Source organism: Platalea leucorodia (assembly GCF_965183815.1).
Source record: "Platalea leucorodia genome assembly, chromosome: 7".
Taxonomy (NCBI): domain Eukaryota; kingdom Metazoa; phylum Chordata; class Aves; order Pelecaniformes; family Threskiornithidae; genus Platalea; species Platalea leucorodia.
In genome coordinates this window covers 39738495-39762149 of record NC_138829.1, presented here as the reverse complement: position 1 = coordinate 39762149, position 23655 = coordinate 39738495, and the positions used below count along the sequence as shown (strand labels likewise).

Here is a 23655-nt window from a genome sequence, read left to right as displayed (position 1 = left end):
GCTCACATCTCCCAAGGCACTCAGCCCCTCTTGCTTTACTGCTATTGCCTTTCCTCACGCACGTCATTGCATCCTTCCTCTCCATCGACCGATCATTGCTGCTTGGTCCAAGGCAGCTCAGGCTGCGCAGACTATGTTTTATTTGGAGGAGCAGAGGAAGGGACAGAGCTCTTGTGGGGGTCTTTCTGCACCACAGTAGCAAATTGCTGCGCATGCAGACAGTGCTATAGAAAGTAAAGGCCAACAAATACCTTGCCCAGCCTCATGCACCAAGTCTGCACACTAAATGAGGGGGCTTCTCAGGCAGGCTGAGGGGTGTCCGCTGAAAACACCTGCCCAGAACGCCAGCCAAGCCAGGACAACAGGTCCGGGTGGCACTTGCGTGATCACAGCCCTGCAGAATGGCCATTGAACCAACCCGGCCCCGTTTCTCCTGCAGTTATATGCAGGCACACTGAGGGTGGCCTTTGCTTCCGAGAACGGAGGGTGTTTTTGGAAACAGATGATCCTTCTAAGGCCACACCAAGTCTCTGCCTCCTTCCCCAAGCCATCTGAGCATCCCTAGCTTTAGCTTCATCCTGATCTTCACATGGAAGGCATTACACTGCTGCAATGTATTCACTGATGATCTGCTAGATTTCCAGTCTGCAAGGCCCAAGCAGTTAAAAAAAAAAAAAATACACAAGAGATTATAGCTTCACTTCAAAAGAAATTTTTTTTTAATTTAGAAATGCAGTTATATACACAGAACAATTAAATTAAACTTTGTACAAATATTAAAATACTATCTTCACACCCACTGCAATGTACAGGATACCAGAAAATATATATAAAATAAAGCAAAATAAAACTGATTGAGTGACATCCTGCACAGCATCAATTATGGTTTTGTTTTTAAATCCCACATATATCTGGAGTACCATTCTGCAAATAATTCCATAGTGGTGCAATTCAGATAAAAAGAAAACACATACAGGAAAGAAGAAAAGATTAATGCACAAAGGCAATCGAGCTCCCCTTGCATTTGCATCAGCAACTACCAGCAGTCTACCCACCGCATCATAGGACACCTGCTTCACAGACAACTTCACTTTGTTTTCTTTTGGAAGGAAGCAAATTTGAGAATCGGAACTAAAACATTTTCCAGCACAACTCCGTTGCCTCTGTCCTTGCTCACTCGAGGACAGAAGCAAAAGCACAGCTTATGGAAAGCACGTGCAGAGCATCAGTAGCACCCGTTCTGGTGGGTACATATATTCGTCCGTCACCTGCAGAGGGTCGAGTTTGGAAGCGGTGCTGAACACAGGGCCCTGAAGAGAAGTGTGGGAAGTGGCGTGCTCTGTCCTGGTGTGGAAGGGCAGGAGGAGGGGATGAAGGACTGGAAAAAGGCTTATTCCCTGTATAAAAATACATCTTAAAATGAAGCCTGCTCTAGGAAACCTCTCCCCACTCTTGAAAGCGTATCATAAATGTTTTCTAATTAAGTTCTTCTGCAAACAAAGGTTTTCACAAAGAGCAGGTTCAATCTGCAGTTCCCTGGAAAGGACTGGAGGGTGAGGCAGGGTGTGCAAAATGGATGGGATTTATTGCATTTATATACAGAAACCAGAAAGTGAAACTGATTTAATTAGTTATCTGGATAAAGTAATAAGGCAGATTTTTTTTTGTTTTTAAAACAACTGCTATCAGAACAGTAAAACCAGGTTTTGCAAGTATGTTCTAAAAAAGGTCAGCAAGGAAATCTCAGTGTGTCCAACCAGTTGTACGTTAATATTTTTTTATACAGCGAGCCTGCTGGTGTCTGCTAAATCATCTAAACAAAGCACAAGCTTCCTTACAACGCAGTCATGAATGCATTAGCTCATTAGCCTGCAGCATACCTCTGTTTTCAGTCACAGCTCTTCCTTACCCCCCTCCTTGTGTTCCTTTTTCTGTGCTGCAAATGACTTAACCATCCCAGATTATTTCCAATGGCTGAGCCTGTTGCCCTCTCAGCCCCACTCCTCAGTATTGACCCAAGTCATCCACCTCTGGGAGCACCTTAGGATGTTTCCTCCCAAAACATGTGGAACAGATTTCTTCCTAACACACCTGACTTCTCCGTGTGCTGAAAGGCCAAATAAAGGCTCCAGATGCATTAAACAATTCACCACACCAGAGCTGAAAGGCTAAGGAGAAACCTCAGGGGAGACGGCCAAAGGATGAACAAGCAGCATGCTTGCTGAGTAAGCATTCTTCTACACAGCAAGTTCCCTGGTGGTTAAGAAAAAGGACAAAAATGCATTAAGCTCTTCTCCCTCCCAAACTTATTAAGTTTTAACTCGGCAGCAACTCCACAGGCTCACATGCTGCAGCACGTCTCTCCTCCTGACATCATTTTTTACCTCTTCTGCAGTTAATGATGGGGAGAAGCAAGCTATTTAAAACCAGAACACACAAACCCATCTCTCACCAACGCTGCTGACCCCCACCAAGGTGGCAGGAGGCTCCGCCACAATCGACTGAGCTGAGCTTCATGATGCAGATCCTGACAGGAGACTGCCCCGCTTCCCCATGGCTTACTGTCAGCTTCACTTTCTGGTTCTTTCAGGCTGGTCCAGTTCTGCAATGCTTGGGCTGTAAACACTCCAGTAGGTTGCATTTTATTTATTTTTTTAAAAAACTATGCAACTGAAAGGGAGCAAGGAAGTTTTTCTATTGCACATAATATTCTGAATTTCTGAAATGCCCTTTTTTTTTTAGCCTATCAGACTCCAAAAATAACAGAAACCTTTAAAATAAGTGCTATTTTTCCAATGCAATTAAATCATTTTAATGTTCTTGAAATATCATGGGATCCAGCATGTATGACAGAGCATGAGATGATTATGTCAGGAGTGCTAAATAAGAAAAAATGCCTCCCTTTGAATTCTTTTGCCAGACATAAGTGGGGGAAAAAAGGTAAGGAGGCTGTGGCCCCATCAGAAAAAAAAACAAGACAAAAGAAAAAAAAATTATTTACTGTGTTACATCTTGGAAGGCTGAGCCCCTGTGCTCCTCATCCATCACGCTGAGATCCAGGCTGCTTCTACCTATGGCAACAGCCAAAGAGGACGCACTCTTTGCTCAGAGGTAATGAACGCTCCTGAGAGAGAGCAGAGCTCATGACTGAGGGATCTTTAAGCCTCAGCCCTTGCTCCCATAAGTAAAGACAGGACTGTGCAATTTAGTTTTTCCTAAATCTCTACCCAAAAGACTTCCCAATCCTTCCACCTCCGCAGAATTAAAACAGACATGAATGAGTAACAATCACTTGATAATCAGTGAAGTGAGGCCTTGCTTCCCCTCCCCCTTCAAAAAAATTGTCAAGCAGACATCTCTCAGGTTCCTTCCCAGCCATTCTACCTCATTTTACATGAAAATAAACTCTAAAGCTGAGGATGTGGGCAAGAGGAATGTGATGCTCCCAAACTGTTTTCCATGCTCTGGCTTGCACGAGTCCTTGGGGCCTGTTCCCACAAGTGTTGCTGCAGGGGACAGGCTCTTCTGCAAGCGCTGGAAGCATCAGCTGGGGCTACCAGCCAGCGCAGGAGACTGGCCTGGGAGCTGCTGGTTTACCCTCCCAGCAAGCCAACAGAAGCTGCCTGTTTATGCCTGATCACAAGATCTACGCTTGCATATTTCCTTCCACCTCCACATTTCCCCCTGCCCCTTAGTAAAGCCATTTCCCACAATTTCTATAAATGAAACAAAATTAAAGCACTCCCTCTTCTATGCAGCTTGTTTCCTTCTCTTCCCCACCCAAACTGAATTTGCTCTCCCAAACTGGCAGCTGCCTGCTTTACAACAGCAGCGAGAGGAGGCAGGGCTATGCGGTACGTGCTTTCTGCTGGCAGAGCAGGCGCGCGTCCAGGGCAAGGTCAGGCCTCGGGATCAGCTTCCAGCTTTGTTGCGGGATTCTCCCAGCAAGCCGGTGCTGACACTGAGTTAGGGGACTGTCCCTTGCAGGAAGACAGCATGTCTTCTGCACCTTGGCTGCTGAGGGTCAGTTTGAGTAGATGGGACCTTAAATGCCTAGAGAGCAACTCCTCCGGCTCCAGCTGGTTAGGTAGCAGGAAAGAAGTCACGTACTCTTCCCTCCACACTCCCTTACCACTACACTCGCTCGATCCCTCCATCTGCCCTGATAAACCAGTGAATGAGAGAATTTGTTCAAGCTTAGACCATTTCCAAGGCAGGAGTTAAAAACTAAATACAAACATTCCCGTGCTTATTTTCTAGAATTCCAATAGCAGATGTGTAAACAACTCTACAGTCCTTGAAGCTGAGGCACCACAGCCCACTGTAAAGCGATGTGGGATTTTTCACCATCCAAACTGAACAAAAAATACCCAAACCACCCCAATGGGATTTATCAAATCCTTGTGTTAATGCGAGGTAACATGAGCAACAGGGAAGGAAGTTTAAAATACTGTGTTTTTAAATTAATAACATCCCTCTAAAACAAGGATAGGGAAAATAGGATTCTTCCATCCACAGGCACGCGCTGTCCCAGGTCTCCTGGGATTTAACAGCTAATCAGGAACAGGAGCAGCGGGTACATGGCTGGATACTATGGCCAATCCCCATTTCCAGGAACTGGAGCTAAGCCACAGTGATTTTCTATATAAAGGTGTTGTGTCACTTTTACTAAGTGCTGTGACGGTACGTTCCTGGAGCAACAAGGATGAGGATGGCGAAGATCATAAACCAAAAGCAAAGCAGCAAAGATAGCATCCCTATTTACCTGTACGTTACCACATGATGTGTAAGGCCATGACATTTTGCTCCTTCAACTGAAATAAAAATTTAGCAGCTTCTCATAGGGCAAACACTTCCCTGGTTACTTCAAGACAGTCATGACAGGGCGCATGCATCTAAGAAGCCAACTCTTCTTGCTGAAACCAATCCCACGGAACAGTGTCCAGACCTCCCCGGTGAAGAGCCTTACAACCACCATGATGCTTTTGTGACTGGATCACCTACCCCAGATGAATGTGGCTTGCTGCAAAGAGTCCTGTTAACAGCAACCAGGATATTCTGACCTGCTGTAGGTAACTGTGGGGTGCAGAGGATTACATCTTTTTGGATTTTCTTTTCCCTGCTACCAGAACATGAAACAATCTTCAAAACTTAGGTTCAGGAATAAGCTATGGTACCCTCTGGCACTGCTCTCAGTGTAGCCAGCCTTCCTTCACAAAGCATGCAACTGCCTTGTATTTAGGAGAGACTTTACAAATGCTGCTTACCCCCAGCCACAAGGAAGAAGCCCTTCTCTGTGGGCCCACTGCAGCCCATTAGGATAAAACAGCAGACTCTTGCTGTACAAAGCTAGGAAGACACACTAGCCTCTGAGATAGTAGCTACCCAGGATTCAAATACCAAGGTACCTAGTGTGGCTGGAAAGGTAATTTGGGATTGCAGCAATGGCACTAGGCATTCACTACCTACGGTCATTTTTTCTCTTGATGTTTTCAAATACCTAAACCACTTCCAGATTACATCTCAAAAGCGTTACCTTTTCCTGAAGATCTGACCAAAGGAACCTAAGCTTTAGTGCAGAACCACCTTAACTGAAAAAGCTTTGAGACACACAGCTTATTCAGAAGAGCAGGTCCACAAATTTGGTTCCAGTCCTGATGTCTCAGTGAATGGGGCTAACTCAGAGTTAACACTGGGCTGGTTAACTGAAAGTCACATCCTCCAAGCTTTCTGGACCCTGCTAACCACTGGCCATTCTCCGAGGCTCTTCTACAAACGAACACCAGGAGCAGCTCTGGCACCAGACCAAAGCTGAAAGGGTTGTTTTATTGGCAGGACAGTCCCAGTCCCAGCTTCTAGAAACACAGCATAATCAAGTGGGCTGCACAGGTAGAGAAGGAAGGAGGAGACAAAAGTGATTTTCAGGAATGGACTCCTGCAGAGGTGGTTTTTGAGAAGGGGGCAGAGGGCATTCCCACACGTTGGACTTCTCAGCCTTCAGCGCTCTAGCAATTCTCAATGAACTGTTATTGCACAGCTAAGTTGTCACACAGCCCATCTCATCTGAGGCGCTTCTAGGCATCACAAGCTGCCCCTTCACTGGGATCCCTCCCAAGCCCAGCTTCAGTCCCAGTGAGGCATTTTATCCTGCCCTATCACAAAGAGGATGCCAGAAGAAGAGCCTATATAAAACATATATACGTATATATAAACTGTGTCTGCACCCAATGAGCAAGCGGTTTTAGCCCCTGCTCTCTGGGCAGCAGAAGGACTAGAGAGGCTGATAAGCTGCAACAAGCCGGTGTGAGGAGGAGAAAGGCACGAGAAAAGAGCAGCTCTTCAGAGACTGCTGTCAAACATCTGGCTGGGGAAAAAGAGAGCTCAAATCCACTCTGTTCCTTGAGCCCCTGATGCTGATGGAATGGGGAAGCCAGCGCTGCACCAACTCCGCTGGTGCATCCAGGAGGCAACCTGGCAACATCCTTTGGATCTTCAGCTGAGGGCGTCTCTGCTTGGAGGTATCCAGGGCACAGCTTGCGAGGACGGGGAAGGCTGCACAGAGTGCTTCTGTCCTGAAGGTAGGGGGAGGGGAGGAGGAAGAAATCCAAGAGGGAGAAGGCTAGACAAACACAGCAGGCCTCATGCTTCCTTCAATAAGGGAATATCTGAATGGTGAGGAAAGAAGAAAAGAAAAAAGTAGTCAAACTTCTGCAGTTCAACACACACCAGAAAAATCACTGTTGAAAGCAAGACAGGCCCCCGCTTCCATAATGTGATAATGCAGTGGTCTTCCTGTCATCACAACACAGCAGAAGGGACCTCTGGAGGACTCTGCTCCAACCTGTCCCTGCAAGCGGGACCATCACCAGTTCCAGCCTTGAAAATCTCTAAGGACAGAGACTCCATCACCTCTCTGGGTGCCCATCTGGTCCTGCACTACCCTCCTAGCACAAAATATTTAATTAGTGCCCAGTCTGAATCTGTCAAGTTACAGCTTGTGGCCACTGCCACATCTGGCTGAGAAGAGTTTGGCTCCATAGCCTTTTCAACTCCCTGTAAAGTAACTGTAGTCAATTGTTGACTTGGCCCTCAGCTGCTGCTTCACAAGATGAAAGAAGCCCAGCTCCCTCGGTCACTCCCCATAAGCCCCTGGCTATCCTGGCAGGCCTCCAACAGAGCCTGTCCAGTTTCTTCACATTTCTCTTGAACTGGGGGACCCACAAGAAGATACAGTATTCCCAGTAAAGCCTCACCAATGTTGTTTAGGGGAAGGTAATAACTTCCCTTAAGAATGACAGTTTCCTTATTTCCCATGACCTCATCATCTTTTAGTTCCTCAAAAGGCAATCTGCTACTGTACAACAAAAGCCTTAGAGGCAACACATGTTTCCAGGCAGTCATAAAAATGACACAGTGCAGAGGCAACATCCTCTGATTTCTACACTGCAGACATTTTTCGTTAGGCTTCGCTTCTGGATTTCTGCTGTTTACGCACTTGAGGTTTAATGCCCATCTCAGGACACGTTGCCATTTCCGCCCTTTAGCAGAAATCCCCTTTAACTGATTTGACTGCAAGGCTCTGGGTGGCATTACTACGACTGTAGGGCCTGACACCATGGAAAGGAGAAGTTCTGCCCTGAGCTATCTACAAGCCAGCAGTCTCTGCAGAAGCAACCTTAAGCTGCAGCTTCACATCGGCTCTGCCATTGTAAAGCCTCTCCTTCAGGGTGGAACAGAAGTGAAGAACGCAAGATGCACTGACTGTTTAACAGACTTGCCCCTCTGCCCTGTACAGTAAGTTCAAGCACATCCCTTTTAGGTCTTCTCGCGTGCCAAGGCTGCAGCGCTGTATGCGCTGTGGCAGTAAGCTGCTTACTAAAACAGTCTAAAAATGAAGACCACTAAATATCGCAAAGGGTTGGTAGTCCAAGCATATCCTCCCGCTCCCACCAACTTGTTCTCCACAGACACAGCTATTTTACTGCATTTGCACTATGATTCTGGAGGCTGGCATTTCTCTGGAAATCCTTTGCTAAGACAAGAGTGAACAGCAGAACCCCAACAGTTTTTCCAGACTGCCCTAGGCTCCCAGCCTGAGAGCGCCGCATACTTCAGAAAAAGGTACTAAATACTGCTTGCACATCTAAGTTGTGAAACATGCCATGGAGACTGGGACACCTCTTTGCAAAAGCTCCTCTGGTCCCTGACGTACATAGGGGCATTCCTTGCCATCTTCATCCTAGGTAGTCAGCAGCAGAACCTACTCTTACAAGGGTCTCATTCAGTGCTCCTTGCCCAAGTCACGTACCGTCTGTGTATTCCTCAGAGGAAGTGAGTGATAAAAGGCTCTGTATGTCACTGCTTTCTGAATCTTGGACCTCTTTGTGTACAGGTCTACTGCTAGCCATGCCAGCTACCCAGGAAGAGGTAGCAGCCTGATGCACAAGAACAGTTTCAGAGCGCTGAGAGCCACTGGCTTCACACAGTCCAGAATGTCCAGGGGCTTCATCTTCTCTTTCAAAGCTATTGCGAGCCCCTTGGTCCTGTTGCTGCATCTCTCTGGCTCCGTTCTGCCCAGCTCCCTCCGAGAGCACGATCTGCACTCGGGAGTCCGAGGGTGGAATGCAGTTCCCTGTGCTGCCATACACTGCTTCTTCATAGGATGGCAAGGCCACTTGGACACCATCCACCATGATAGAGACCTGATCTCCAGACACACCTTGGTCTCGCCTCAAAAAAAGAAACAAAGGAGAGGGGAAATCAAGTTGCGCATTTATATTTTTATATATATGTTACCAAGAACTCCAGTAACCTCCCACAACAGAACTCTAATATTCACCATTGACTTATTTAGAGGAGAACAGACAGAAACATGAATGGTGGTTTAACGAGGTCAAGCAAGCAAAGCCTTGCAGTCCTACTGTGAATTGCCATAAACATGAGCAGGGGCTGTAATTCACAGTGCCCGATGGATTTAGAAGCAAGAGCTGAAAAGGTTACAATGCTTCCCACCTCACCTGCCTCTATAGCTAAATCTGACAAAGATCATGACTCAGAGCCCTCTGCTGTCACAGCCTGCAGATAAAAAAGAGCTCTGACCACCGCCCATTTCAGCTTGTTACACTGCTATATTCTGCAACATCCAGCGCTGCCTGTTCTGCCACCTTTGCTGCTGGCGAGATAACCTCTGGTGAGGTGGGGCAGACAGCTCTTAAATCGGCACAGTGTGAATCACCTAGGCTCATGAGTCAGAGTCCTGAGATTGAATTTTTCTTTTCCAGTGGTTTGGACTTCTTCAAAAAAGGGCAGACTCTAGGGCCCCACCTCTCAACCTTCCCATTGCTGGACAGCCATGTCTCTGCTCTTATTTAAGGTGTACCAGTAGCTGGTTCGGAAGAGTCCACAGTGACTGGGAGCAGTGTTATGGCTGGGTCCCTCCTCTCATCCACAAACCCAGGCCACCTCTCTCAGCAGGGAACGATGGCAGCTTTGCAAGTGTATCTAATCAGCAGTACTGCCTGAATACGTGTCCATAGGATCTCACAAGCAGACTGCGGGAGATGTATATACACACCCAGACACATACTTCGGTAGCTATTCAAGGCTAGGAGAGGCAGGAGACTGATCTATAGCCAGGCTAGCAGGATCATAAATTTTCACATTCAAAGCCAAGGAAAAAGAGCAAGGAAACCACTCACCAGGTGGCACGTTAGAATGGGGACTGCAGCTGGGTATCGCAGACCACCATTTCAGAGTACTGCTGGACCATGGGGCAGAGGTGCCACTGAGGTGATTAAAACAGGAGCAGAGAAGCGAGGACGTAAATTGCTCCAAAATGAAGACCTAAACCAAGTCCCTTAATGATTTTCTGCTGCAAAGAAAGAGGATGCCTCTGAGCCCCTCCAAACCCCAGCTACACTTACCTGCTATGATGGAACGACTTCAGCTTCGGCTGCAGCAAAACAAACAGCACAACTAAGAGCAGAATCAGGGCGACGGAGCTTGCTGTGGAGGCTACTATGGACAGCGTGGGTACTCCAATTGTTGGAGGAGAGTCCTTTTCTACAAAACCAAGAGGAACGCAAGGTAAGATGATCCACTCCCTTAAATCACTGCCATAGGGAAGGAAAAAATATCCACATTGCCTGCTCTCAGGAGTTACACTTGGGTGCACATGTGAGGAGCCCAAGTTTTCCATATAGTCAAGGCACACCAGCTATCTCTCATAGAGGGACAGGTCAGAGGTCAAGCTGACACCTCTCCATCAGCTGTAAAGGGAACCTAAAAAAACCCATGCATATACAAGGGTCCTTTGGAAAAACACAAGGCAAACAGAAAAGCAGTGCAAGCAGGCCATGGAAACTGATAGATGGCAGTAAGGGTCATGTTATATATAGATCTGCCTGAGCAAAAGCTAAAAAAAATGTCCTGATGTCACTAATGGTCAATAATTGTCCAGCACAATAAGCAGGATATTTTAGGCCAAACAATAGGAAAAGTTCCAAATAACGGGTTTTCTTGGCTACTGGAGCAGCCTCCCAAAGGAAGAGCTGGAAGTCACCTGGCTGGGTATATTTAAAATGCAGCAAGCATTCAGTTTCTCTCTCACACAAGCATGTGCCAGGGAACAAAGAAGGAAGGCAGATGTTGCTTCAGGATGCTGAGTTTTCAGCATTAGATACATGGGCCCTGTTCACATTACTCCTTCCTACCCTTCCTCAGCTGTGCCGTGTGACTGTATGGGAACCAATTTGGCTTTTAAAGGTCCCTTGCAAGACAGGAATAAACTGGGAGTGGAGAAAAAATGGCCTGGAGCTAGTATTGCTGAGCACTGCGTATCATGTCTAGAACGCTACACTAGTCCTTTCACCTTCCTAGAGCAAATAACTGTCTGTATACGCGTTGTCTCTGTCCCTAATTTACGTCTTTGGTAAAGATCTGAAAAACCTCACCTCCCCATCGGCAAATACTATCATGCATTTCACATTCAGGACATTCCCATGTATGCAACCCCTCAATTCCTTTTTGCTACATTCAACATGTTCTTCGGTAGCACAGGTCTCAAACTGCAGGGGGATGCAGGACACACATGCACATAGGGATGAGGGGAAGAAGAGCAGGCAAACAGAGGAAAAAAGCTGGAGGACCACTGTTTTTAAGCCTACAGCCTGAAATCTATGCCCAAAACAGGCATGTAAGCTGGAAAGCCAGTTTGCATTTTCTACACATTCTCTTGGGGCCAAACCTATTGGTTTAGTCGTTCTCCTGAAATTTTTCAGAAGTTGCTTAACTTCTCCCCAGGATAAAAACAACGTCTGGTACATTTTCCCCTATGGCAAATAGGGTTGAGTAAGGATTTCCATTTTCAACATTACTCAGGGGACTTTGAGTATGCTGACAGGGAAGAGGGCAGGCAAATAGGGGTGCTCCATTTTCAGCATCAGTACATGACGCTGTAAAACTGCTCACTACCCAGGGGCCCCTCCAGCACATTCACCATCTCATATTCCAGCAAGGTGCTCATACAATAAACTGTCAAAAGGCTATGGGACTGACAGGCTCAGAGCTACACAAAACATCGGATAACTGCTAGGGATTTCATTTACTCTATATAGAGCAGGTGGGATCTTACCCATTACCAATCATTTTAAGACCTACTGTCTTTCTCTCTACAGTCTCCCACCTCCTCCTCCTTTTAGCTCTGTGAAAGAGACCTGCTAGTTAAATCTCAGCTGTCTCTGACCCTGTCCAGTTGTTTCAAAGCCTGTGCTGTGAAAGCAATGGCTTTCTTCACTGAGGCAGACTTTTGAGGCCCCATATTTTTGATAAGGCCACTGATCCTTCAGGATGCTAAAGAAATCTGAGGGATTTCTGCTTATCACAACACAATCCCTTCAGCCCTGATGTAGACCAAGTGCCACCATGCAGGAATGCCACCCAGGGAACACCACCTGCAATAGCACAGCTTTGTTCTCCAGCCTGGGTGCAGCAAGGGCAAGGGGGACCGCTGTGGAAAGGAAGCTTATGCTGAATTTGAAAAGCCTTTTCAGGATCTAGTTGCTGCCAGGTAAACTCCCAGTTCCCTTCCTTATACATCATGGGAAGGGGCTATTGGAGCAGCTGTGACAGAGACACTGAGAAGACAGTGTCTTTGGGACAGGACAGGATGTTCCAGAGATCAGAGGTACGCAGCGAGCTCCATAAAGAGCTTGAAGAAGGTGCTTTTCTGTTTCCTTCCAATTAAGCTGACACATTTTGCCTTAAGGATTACAAGGCTTCATTCCAGAGTGTACATCTTGCTGACTCAGGATGACTGAGCAGTAAGACTTTATCAACTAGCCAAACTTGAAGAGGAGAGGGAGTTCTCCCTTTATCCAGTATGCATGCTTTTAAAACCAGAAGAGCCGTAGGCAAACTAAGAGCTGTATGATGAACATTTTCCTGCAAACCCTTTTACTTTCCTCCTTTGATGGAGGAATTCCTGTTCAGCTGGGAGAGACCCACAAAACAAAAGCTTCGGAGGGAAGCAGAAATCATTTGTCAGCAATGTCCTTTTCTGCCAGTACAGTGAAAAGCAGCACCATCGAGCTCTTTGCCACAGGAGGCCAACAGCTACTTAACCTGTTTGCAAGGAAGATTGGCTCTACATACTCACACGCACATGCGCACATGTGGACAGATGGGTACGCCACTGAGGGAGACGTACTGTCAAACCCATCAGGAGCAAAAACAGACAGCATGGAAAGTGCCTCAATTAGGGCCTCCCCCATTTCTGGTATGAGAGCTGTCAAAATAAGAGGCTCCACATAAGTAAAAAGTTGCCTCCTTTATACTCTTTTCCATGGGTTGTCTCCTTGCATGAGGGATGCTGAGCCTGCATTTGATGGGCTGTTACAGAAGAGATGTTTTTAATAAAGAGCTGTGATTGTGAGCTGCATTTATGAAATGGCTGGAGCAATGAGAGGCAGCTGTATGGACTTCCTCAGCATCACACAGACTCGGTGTTTAAGGATAATCTGAAAAGCAAAGGCAATTCCGACTGTCCCACTGGAGTCAGGGAGCACTCACCCGGGCTGAGCCTGCAGCTGACTTCCATGGCTGGGTTCCACTCTCCATTCTTGCAGGTCAAGTATTTATAATCTCCTTTCAGCATGTAGCCTTCGACGCACAGATACTCTATGACACTGCCTGAAGTCAGAGGGTTGTTGCAGGGGCTAGGGTGGCATTTATAGCCTCCATTCTCAGGCTGTGGTGGCTGGGGACAATCTGGAAAAAAGAGAAAGCATCATGGAGGATATCTCAGAGGAAAACATCTGTTGCACAACAGATATGGCACGTAGGCAGACTTCCACCTACGAACACCCACTAAATTAAGAAACTACCAAACCCAAGAAGACGGACTGTTACACAATGGCAGAGAACACCACTCAGTTTCACCTTCGATACGTCTTCTGTGATTGCTAAATACTGCTTGTTATCCCAGCAGTACAATCTAGTTGGCAGGCATCAAACTGGTGATATTTTTGAACAGTGACACAACAGAGATTCCACGTGAGAGAGGCCCAAAAAATCCTTGGTACTATCTTTTCCCCACAGCTGTTTCATAGAGACTGGGGGGAACCTAACAACCAGGCTTTCCCATTAGCCTGATAAGGAAAAAGCATGAGACGTCCTACTGAAACAAATGAAGAATGCTAACACCCCACTGTACTATGGGCACCCTGGAACCCTGTAAAAGCACACTGATTTTAGCTATTTTACATAGATACACCACCAACAGTACGGGAAACCGAGTTTTGCTGCAGTAGGACCAATATTCTAGCCTATTTTTAAAAAGGAATAAGTTATATTACAAAGACATTTCTAAAAAACCCTGTTTACCTATGTTAAGTCTGGAGTGCTGAAGCACTTCACATTTCTCCTTGCATCTCCCCTGTCCGACTAATGGGTGTAGACATAGCACATGCCAGAAATTTTCTTGTAGAATTTTCAATAGCCATTCAAATAAAAACAACAAACCACAAATGAGGAAACTGCACTGAAAACAGCATATTTGTATTGCTTAGAATTTCCTCTCCTCTGGCAGGTCACAGTGACCCTGCAGAACAGCCCCAACATCCCTGCTGATGCCACGTATCTGCCTGGCCAAAAGAGGGAGAAATCCAAATTTTTCCCTTTAAATCCACATCAGCTTCCCAAACTTCACAGAAGAAAATACATCAAAGATCCCTCTTGAGAAATTTTGGGGCATAGAAAACCAGCCAACCCACCCACCCTGTTCCATCACAGCATGGTGATCCAGGCCTGCCCTTAAACCTTGGAGCACGCATTCCCACGTTCTGCCTCTAAGTGTCCCACTTACAAACAGCGAGACAGCTGGGCAAAGTTCAAGTAACTGGATTTTGGGCAAGATTTAAGCAGCAAAAGAAAACTTTACAGATTCATTCCACTGTGGAAAAATTTGCTACATTGCTGCAGTGCAAGTGACCCTTGAACCTAATCACATGTGTGAATGCATCATAGGTAGTGCCTTGTAAATGCCAGTAAACCCCAAGATGAAGTGCTGAGTGAAGCCAAAAACCCTCTGCTATGAGTTCTGCCAGCTTTATAACTGCAATTCAATTTATTTCTTCAGAGAACAGGTGTCTAAGCAGCAGCTTTTCAAGAAGACTTTGTTCTTGAGGAGATTTATTCTTAAATAAGCTTCAGAGAAGCCACTGTCCCATACCTCATAAGTATTAACCATTGCCTCTTCTGTGTTTATTTTTCCTTTCTGCAATAATTTCCCATTTTGTAATCAATGTTTTAACCCTTTGCCTTATGAGGCTAAAACTTGCTTTCACTTTAAGCCTTTCCAACACTTAGGGTCAGCTGGGATCAGCTGAAGTGACAGATTCATGGCACATTTCACATTCAGGCACATAGACAAATGTCCTGCTTCATCTGCAGCCCAGGAGAGGGGTTTCTTGCTAAATTGCAAGGACCCATTTGAGTGCCAGAAATATTCTCAGCAGTTCAACACGTACCTCTCTAGGCAATGATAGAGACCTGTGGGGAACAGGTACTGTTGCCACAGCAGCTGCCAAAACCCAGGAGCAGAGAGGACAACTTCCCTACACCTTTTTATGCCACAGGAGGTACCTGGAGTTGCTTGGGAGCCATGCAAAGCATCTTTCTGCTAGCTGACTAGAGCAAACAGAGCTCGTTCCCTCTGTTCCCCCTTCTCCTGAGCCATACCCACGTGCGGCCATTGCGCCAGGAGCCCTTTTGGACCAGGCAGCAGCTCACTGTTCAGCTCCCCTTCTATCGTGAAGTGCCACCTACAGCGACGAGGCTTCCGAGTTATGTACAAAAATCAGCCAGCCAACAAGAAACAAGCGCTCATTTACATTGCAATAGTGCTCTCAAAGGCTTGGAAATACCACCACATCAGTCACCTACGGAACCCTGACTTGGTCTCCTCCCACAAGGGCTTCAGGAGGAGATGCGCAGCTACGCAACTGCAGATTGGTTTCCTCCTCACCTCCACAGGCCACTTGGCACACAAAAGGAGAGAAGCAGCTGATAAGTGTGTTCAGTCAGTTGTCCCTGACTTGTCCTCTTCACACAGGGAAGAGATTGCAGAATTAGTCACCTCCCCCTTTTCTCCCCACCTCCTTAGGTCATTTGTCATCACAGCATCCAAGAGTGTCACAAGTATTTTAAAATGTCACCTTCACTGTGATGGAAGAACACTGTTTATGTACTGGGGAAATAGATAAAAAATATCTAGATCAGGCAGCCAGAACATCAACACCATCCACCCTCAACCTGACTGAGCATCTCTGGGCAACCCCAGCTCCCCTAGAAGACTACCTGAACTGTCCTTTGCAAGGCAGCCTCAAGGGAACAGAACATCTCGGAGCTTGCAGCTTTGGTGAGGGATACTAGACAGTGCTGATGGCTTTAAAGATCGCTGGAGGTGGCCCAGGGAGGGGTTGGATGGGTAAGATGATGAACTGGCAGTGCCTGAAAAACTGAAGAAGTCAAACACCTCTGCTCCCTGCTGGACCAGCTCCCTTTCCCTGGCACCTCTGACAGAGCCCAGCACCTCTGCAAACCAGGGCCCAGCCCAGCATAACACAGGCACCCAGAAAGCTTGGGACAGACAATGCAGCTTTCCACTACATCGACTTGCTCCTAAGTTTTCAGTACCCTCCGCTTTCACACACTCCATAATGGGTTTCTTCAAGTGCCTCCATAGGTGTGCTCTAAACTGGGGCTATCAGAAGAAAAGGTAGAGTTTGGTTCTGCACAACCCTTTATCTCACCAAACAGCAGCAAAGCTCAGGCCCCAAGTCTGCAGCACTGGTATACCCACAGCAATACCGAACCAGGCAGAGCCGCCCATTTACCACTTTTGACAGAATAAACCACTGACACACCAGGGGTGAGAAGAGCCAGGTGCCAACTGCTGCCAGAACGTGTGTCCAGACCAACCCGCCCCTGGCTACGCTTTGTAGCCAGAAGGTGCAGACGGATGGGAATAGCTGCCTGTATGAACTGTTTATTTATCGTGACGGTTCAGTACTGGCTTTGGGAGCAGCCCGACCCAGCGCTCCTTTCAACTCGGGCTCCCAAGTGGGCTGCTTGCATTTAACCCTCAGCAGTGTTTGCATGCTGCTGTGTGGCCCAGCCCCAGGACACAGCGCTGCTGTTTGGATATTACTTTGGCACACTGATGCCTTTTGAGGCACGTGAACTAAACCACAGAGGAGGGTTTTCCAGTATTTCAGCCCCAATTAAAGCTGGACAGATTTCAAGGGACACAGTAAAACCGTGATCCCCAGATTTACTCCTTCCAAGTTTCAAAGGCGTGTGGCACGTAGTGGATACACTGAAGCTTCCCAAAAGGTTACAAAAATTCCTTTAAATTTGTGGGACACTAAGTACGTATACTGTAACAATCCACTCCCTTCCCAATAGCATCAGCCTAGACTCACAATAGCACTGGGTTATATTTGAAATACAAAGAAACATGCAGGAATTTCATCAGCTCCCTCCCTGGAACACATGTTCTTGGAAGTATCCCAGAGCTTATAAGACATCTTAAAACAAATGTTCACGCCAGGCAGGGAAGAGAAAGAGAGCCAAGTTACAGAAGTTATCAGCTTCCTAGGGGGTTACTGACATCCTAGGCTTGCAAAGCTATTCTCAGCATCTCGATTCATCAAGTTTTGAGGACGCACAGGAACAGTGGTTTTGAACGCTGCAGCACTGTGTGCGAAGGGGGCTGAGCTCTACTCCCAAAGGCCCCGTTTCTGAGAGTTACTGAGGTGTACGACGTCTCCCGAGAGAGCTGGTTCTCTGCCAGCATACGCTGCTGGGAAACAGGACGGAGATAACAACTGATGAGAAGCCCAAACGTTCTGAACGTCACTGAACTCTGCTCAGAGGTAAAGAAACTGTCATTTCCAGATTGACAGGCAGAAATAAAGCTATGCACTGGAGTTTCTGCAAATGCCATTCCAAAATGCTAGGTATTTAATATACAATTTTTTATACACAAATGAAAAAATACTAAGCCAGTACACACTTCCACCCAATTTCCCATCAAAACATCTGTAAGCACCATATTTTTCTGTGTCTAGGTCACATGAGAAAATACTGTCTTCCTTCAAGGAGGGTTAACTGCTCTTATGTTCTTTGAATAGCCGTTACCTACTTGACAATAAGCAGCACAACACTAAGGAACCTCTTTTTTGTTGCAACCAGAGTGTCATCACATTGTACCCTCACTGGCTCCCTTTCCCGTGGCTCTGCTAGCAGCAGCAAGCTCCACTTGCTTTCTCTTCTACCAAATTCACAGACAGCTGTAAGGGGTTGGAACACGGCTTCTTTTAGAGACAGTAAAAGATGTCAGTTGGCCAAACTGACTAACCTAATCACCAAAGGATGAAATGGATCTTCTGTGTCCTGGCTGAGCTGAAGCTGAGCTGCGGTCCTCAACGCTGACGTGATGCAGAGCTACAAATCATTTCTAACATAATGTAAAAACAACACAAACCCAAGCCATGGTCACAGATGGAAGTATGTGGTATTTTGTGTGCTGACATAAAAGTGAGGATTTTACGTACTCAGAACATAAACCACAGGAGCATAGTTGAGCTTTGATCTCTGTGAGCGAAACTCACAGATAAGCAGAAAATTTCCAAAGCCCAAGCAGGATGAGCCTGTTGTGACAAGGATCAAGTAAAATACGCTCCACTTACACATACAATGTAAGATTAAAACATACTTCAGTCTGACTTGATAATTGCCACAGAATTATAAAAACTCCCCAGTACTTTGCACAGGCCTTCCTGCACAGGCACAACACCATACAAGAGGTGACTGAAAGACACCTCTCTTCAGTCTTGTTTGCTTGGCACTGCGTGTTGCTTTTTTCAATTAGTAAGACTCTCGGATCCTAGCAGGGGTCTTGCACCCCTTTTTCTGCACCAAGCACCTGAGCTGTATTTCAGTCACTCACCTCTTTTGCTGGGAAGTCTGACCACACAGGTGAAAACCAATTCCTCCTTAACTGAATGCATTCTTATAAGAAAACAAAACCAGAACAAGACAACTACTAATCATCATCTGCTGGAGTGCGTAACTGTAGGTTTGTAACTGAGGGAGAACAAACTATTGCATTGCTCACCTTACGTGGGTGGACAGAGGGATATAACATTGCCTTAGCAAAGGTATGTTTTGCACTGAATATCCACTAATATTTCTTCTACTTCTCCACATCAAGGCACAAAGGCCACTAAAGACAGGATGGGAACAGTTTTGACAAATTAAATTTGCTGTTTATATGAGCCAGGCCCAAATCACAGCAACTTCAAGAGGAAGCTGGACTGAGCCTCAAGTAAATTCCTCACTGACTACACAAGTGCTCAAGCATGTTTGACCATCCTCAGAGCAGCATCAGAGGAATCTTACATGTCAGCGCTGAAACATTTTGGAAGTAATTTGGGTAGACGACGACTGCTCCGCTGGATCCCCTGAACACGTGCCCTGTTTGGATATGTTAACACCTCCTGGCCTTTCAGACATACTGCAGCTTTTGTGAGATGTGAAGACTGGAAACAGGAGATCCTAAGCTCAGTACTTCTCTTTCCTCATCTACAAGATTTACTCCATTTAACCGATATTATCAAGACTCACAGAGGAAAAACATCCTACAAACAAAAAACACCCTCCTGATCTAACAAGATGAACATTCCCCTGGCTAGTCTGGTTAAACCTGTCATGATTGTCTCACACCAGCATGTCCTGCCTGGTGAGCAAACATCTTTGTGAAGCAGAACACATAAGCACCCAGTTAAATTGTCCCAGTACTGGAGGCCATACTACTTCCTTCATGCTGTTCCCTCTGAAGCTTCATCCTAACTTTCTTGGGCTGCCTTGACTCCCCTACAGTAGGATTTTTGTGGCGCAGCTTAAAAAAGGTTGTCTTGCCTTAAAGTATATCTTTTTGTCTCTTTTCATATCTCCTGTCACACAGGAAGGTTCCCTCCTGGTCACAGTCATTGCCTATTTCATCTCTTCCAAGTTGTGCTCCAGCACACCCATGGTGGCAAGGAGCACTTCTCTGTGCAAGTCTTTGGTTCTCCAAAACACCACCACCTTTATTCTCTCAACCAGGACTTGCCACTAGCCACAGAAACAGCATATCTAGAAAAGCATCCCAAATAAACACAAGATATCCCCATCTTCCAATTACTTGCCCCTGCTATGGAGGCCTCTGATTTTCAACTTGGATAATTTGTGTGTGTGTGTATCACTTCAGTACAACAGAGGGAACTGCAAAAGCTATTACTAACTTCTGGCAAGGACCTTCAAAAAGCCCCAAACTCTCTAAGGCACCCTTGAGAGCAATCCTCCCTCTCTACTCCCCTCTTCAACCTGGGTCCTGCCACAGCTAAATGGGTGGTCTGAAACACCAGCTGCATCTGAAGCCTTCTGCAGAGACTGTGCATTTTCAGCATCTCAGACCCAAGGTTCAGATGTTAAACCTGAAACACCATGCTGAAAACAACAGAGCCAGGTTCACTGTTTCTCTCCAGTTAATGCCCTGAACGGGCTTGCAGCAATAGTGGGGTTTTTTGTTTGTTTGTTTGCTTTTTGGGGTTTTTGTTTGTTTGTTTGTTTTCCCCCCCAGTTGCTATTTGTTTGTAAATTCATACACAGGGCTTCATCTTTTTTACATAATGCCTTTTCACAATAAAAATGTGACAGCCTGATGCAGCCAGCGGGCTAGAAGTGCAAGTCAGAGACCAGCAATAATGCTCACTTTGGCTTCTAGAGGGTCTGGCAATTCTAGCAGAGTGCCGCCCATGGATCCCACTCAGGGGTGACACTGAACATTAGCAACTGAATGAATTTGCTAGCAAGAGCTCTGGCCTTATTTGCTAATAGGAGAAGAGACATTGTTTTCTCTCTTTGCAGAGTTTCAATTCTTGCCAGCAGGGCACTACCCAACCTCTCCACTCATCTCCTTGTTGTTTAGTAAGCCAATAAGGAAACAATTTACCCCTCCCTTAGCCCAGTTCTTGGATCTCTTCTATTTATTGGATATACTCCCAACCTCTGTCACCGGTACTCAGAGCAGCATGAATGTAACCCAACCAGATAATAGTGTCACTACTGTCCTTAGCCACAGCAGCAGGGTAACCAGCCGGAGTTGCCAAGCTCACTTAGCAGCTTCTTGAGCAACAACAAAGGCAACACATGAGCCTCCCAGTGCCTGCAGACAGACCACAGTGCCTCAGCTTACACCTAACAGAACACACTGACCAAGTTTTCAGGCAAGTAACATTTGTTTGTTTGTTTGTTTTTTAAACTTTGCTTTTCCTCCTAGAGAAGTAGTCTCAAACCCTCCCACATTTGCTAGGGTAGGACAGATCCCTACCTAGCATATGAACTCAAACCCCACTATACACCTCCTGAGAGAAAAAACTAGAAAAGCAGCACCAAAACTAAACGTATGCATGCAACTGGCATACGCTCCATTTTCAACAGTAAGCACTTATTTTATAAACCCTTCCCAACCAGCAGACAGGAAATTCACTGTCCAAGTCAGCTGCTTTTCTCACAAGAACTTCACCCCCTATACCCTGAAGAGTCTTGGCTAAAGGTGGTTTGCTGCCTTGAGGAGGAGGAAAAAAAAAAAAAAAAAAATATATATACACACACACACACACACACACACACACACACCCCAGTTGATTTAAAGAGCATACAACTACCTATCATGCCCCTCTAACCCAAGCCTCCTGCTGCATCACCCTCTGGGGGAGCAGGGGAAGACCAGCACAGCTGCAGTGACACCATGACTGAAGAATAAAAAAAATTCAACAAGCTTCTCCTTGGGTCAGGATTTTTTCCTCTTAAACCAGGGCCTTCAGTCACACATAACATTTCCTTCTGCCTGAGGCAGGACTGGTGCTTGGCTCCAGGAGTCTTCTGCAGGGAGGGAGAAAATGGGGGGAGAAGACCAGCCAGCTTTACTTTCAGTGTGAAATCCAGACAGGCAACATCCTTGTTTTTCGTCTCTTCCCTTGTGCCACAAACCAGCCTATAAACAGCAGAAGCCACTTTTGGAAGCCCCTCCTTCGGCAGCAGTTTGGTTTTAGTAAGTAGCATGTCATGCATGTCTGTATCATTTCATACCCTTTTTAGACTAGCTACGTCAATTAAACAGCATCTTTTACCAAAGAAAAACCACTTCCCAGGCAGTTGGTCTGCAGAGAAAAAGCACCTAGATAGGCTTTGATCAACCGTACTGCCTCTTCCCCACCCACACCTTCCTTCCTGTTGAGAAAGCAATGACAAGGGAATGCGCTTTAGTGGTAGATGTGCGAGTGGTAGATACAAAAACAGTCACCTCCACCCACATGCTCTAGCTAGTCAGAGTGCCAGCTCCATTTCGGAGTGCTAAATACCTTCAGGTTTCCAACCAGCGATGTTTGCCTGGACACACTCAAAAGCTTTCAGCACAGCAGCTTCCCACAATGCACCCTCTGCTCCTGCATTGTCCTCCCCAGTCCGAGCATTTGGATTAATACCAGTATTAGGCTAGGAAATGGCTCATCAAGTATTCCATGGATAAACGTCACTGCTTGTAACAGCAGGGCTGTGCTGAACATGAAGAGCCACATGCTTTAGACCGGGGTTTCTCTTGGCAGGCTGTCTCCAAGAAGCACAGCAATGACCTGCTCTGGGAATCGTATTAGAGATTCTACCCTCTTCCGACATCCAGCATCGTGGGGACATCTGGGGGGACATTTTTTAGCCCACATAATTAAATTCCAGCACAAATGTCTCCTGCAGTCATCAGAAAGCCTTCTCCCTAGAGGACAGGTGGGTCCTTCCTGGTGGAGGTGAAGTATGCTCTGTTCCCCTTTCAGGTAGATCAAGGTGTTAGTGGGTTTTTTCTTTTTGCTTATTGCCCACAAGCGTGCTAACCTGTGTGTTTTAACTATACAAATACAGTAGCTGCAGATACAACATGTGAAAAGGGACCCAGACTGAAGCTATCCTCTGCCAGCTGGAAACAGTTGAGAACTCCGTGTGTTTCTACCCAGAGACCGCATTCACACCATGAAAGACAGATTACCAGATGCCCAGGTTTTCCACTGTCTGTAATTTCTGGGGTGGAGATGGGGACTGGAACCAGGAGAACAGATTTTTAACCTTCTCCTTTTCAGCACTCTGGCTTTCTCTAGCACATGAGCAGATGGGTCATCTCCCAGAGGGACAAACCCGAGACGGCAGCTGCTGCCGGGGCCCAGTCACAACAGCTGAGGCTAAAGGACCTCTTTATATTTTACTTACAGGAGGCAGAAGTCAATAAAAGGCCTCCATTGTGAGCGCACACACTTCTCACCGACCCTGCCCCTAAAATATTTTAAGCCTTCCTAAAAACACACTGCAAAACATAACTCTCTTTTGGGCTGTGTGTATTAAGCAGAGGCCAAAGTCCACTGAAAAATAAGCTCTCTGTCTTCACTGGCTCCAGATGCTGCTTACTCTGAAGTCAATGACAGAAGAGCAAACTGAGAAGGACTGGAGCCTTTACAGGGAAATTACAGTTTCCCTAGCAAGGACATACTCTGAAGAGGAGGCTTATTTTTCTTTATGTCATAATGTGGGTAAATGAGAAGAAACCAAAGCAAAGAGATTTGTATATATAATCATATAGCTGTGCATTTATATAATTACACACAAGCACTTACACTGTGTACAGTAACAGGAACCCCTCACACAGCCATCCCATCCACACCAAAGCTGCCTTTTTCTTTTTTCTTTTCTTCCTTTTTTTTCTTCTTTTTTTTTTTTTTTAGGGCAGGGGAAGAAAAAGGAAGAAAGAAAAGCCTCTAATTGCAGCCTTCCACCAATGCAGTCGCCATCTGGTAACTCAAGAGACACATGGAGCAGAATTATCTTAATTAACATGTTACAACAGTATTTAAAAAAACTCTATGCTTATTAACACTCAGCTGTGATTAGCCAACCATGGCAGAAGCCTGCTAGTGCAACGTTAATTATGGGTCTTGTCTGTCTTTCTATTAGAAATATGATTTTTTTTCCAGTGGCTTATCTCTCTCCTAAAAAGAAAACCATTAGCAT

At 46.1% G+C, this 23655-nt stretch overlaps 1 protein-coding gene across 5 annotated transcripts in view; it reads right to left on the bottom strand.

Moving 5' to 3' along the window:
- Positions 1 to 696: 696 nt before the first annotated feature.
- SUSD6 (sushi domain containing 6) overlaps positions 697 to 23655 on the bottom strand; it is a 91233-nt gene continuing 68274 nt past the window's right edge. For all 5 annotated transcript variants that reach the window (XM_082317678.1, XM_082317682.1, XM_082317680.1 and 2 more), the window contains 4 exons: positions 13069 to 13266; positions 9924 to 10062; positions 8309 to 8730; positions 697 to 6665 (listed from right to left, as the gene is read on the bottom strand). In XM_082317678.1, coding sequence (XP_082173804.1) covers positions 6640 to 6665; positions 8309 to 8730; positions 9924 to 10062; positions 13069 to 13266 — 785 coding nt within the window. In that variant the 3' untranslated portion in view covers positions 697 to 6639. The remainder of the gene's footprint in view (positions 6666 to 8308; positions 8731 to 9923; positions 10063 to 13068; positions 13267 to 23655) is intronic.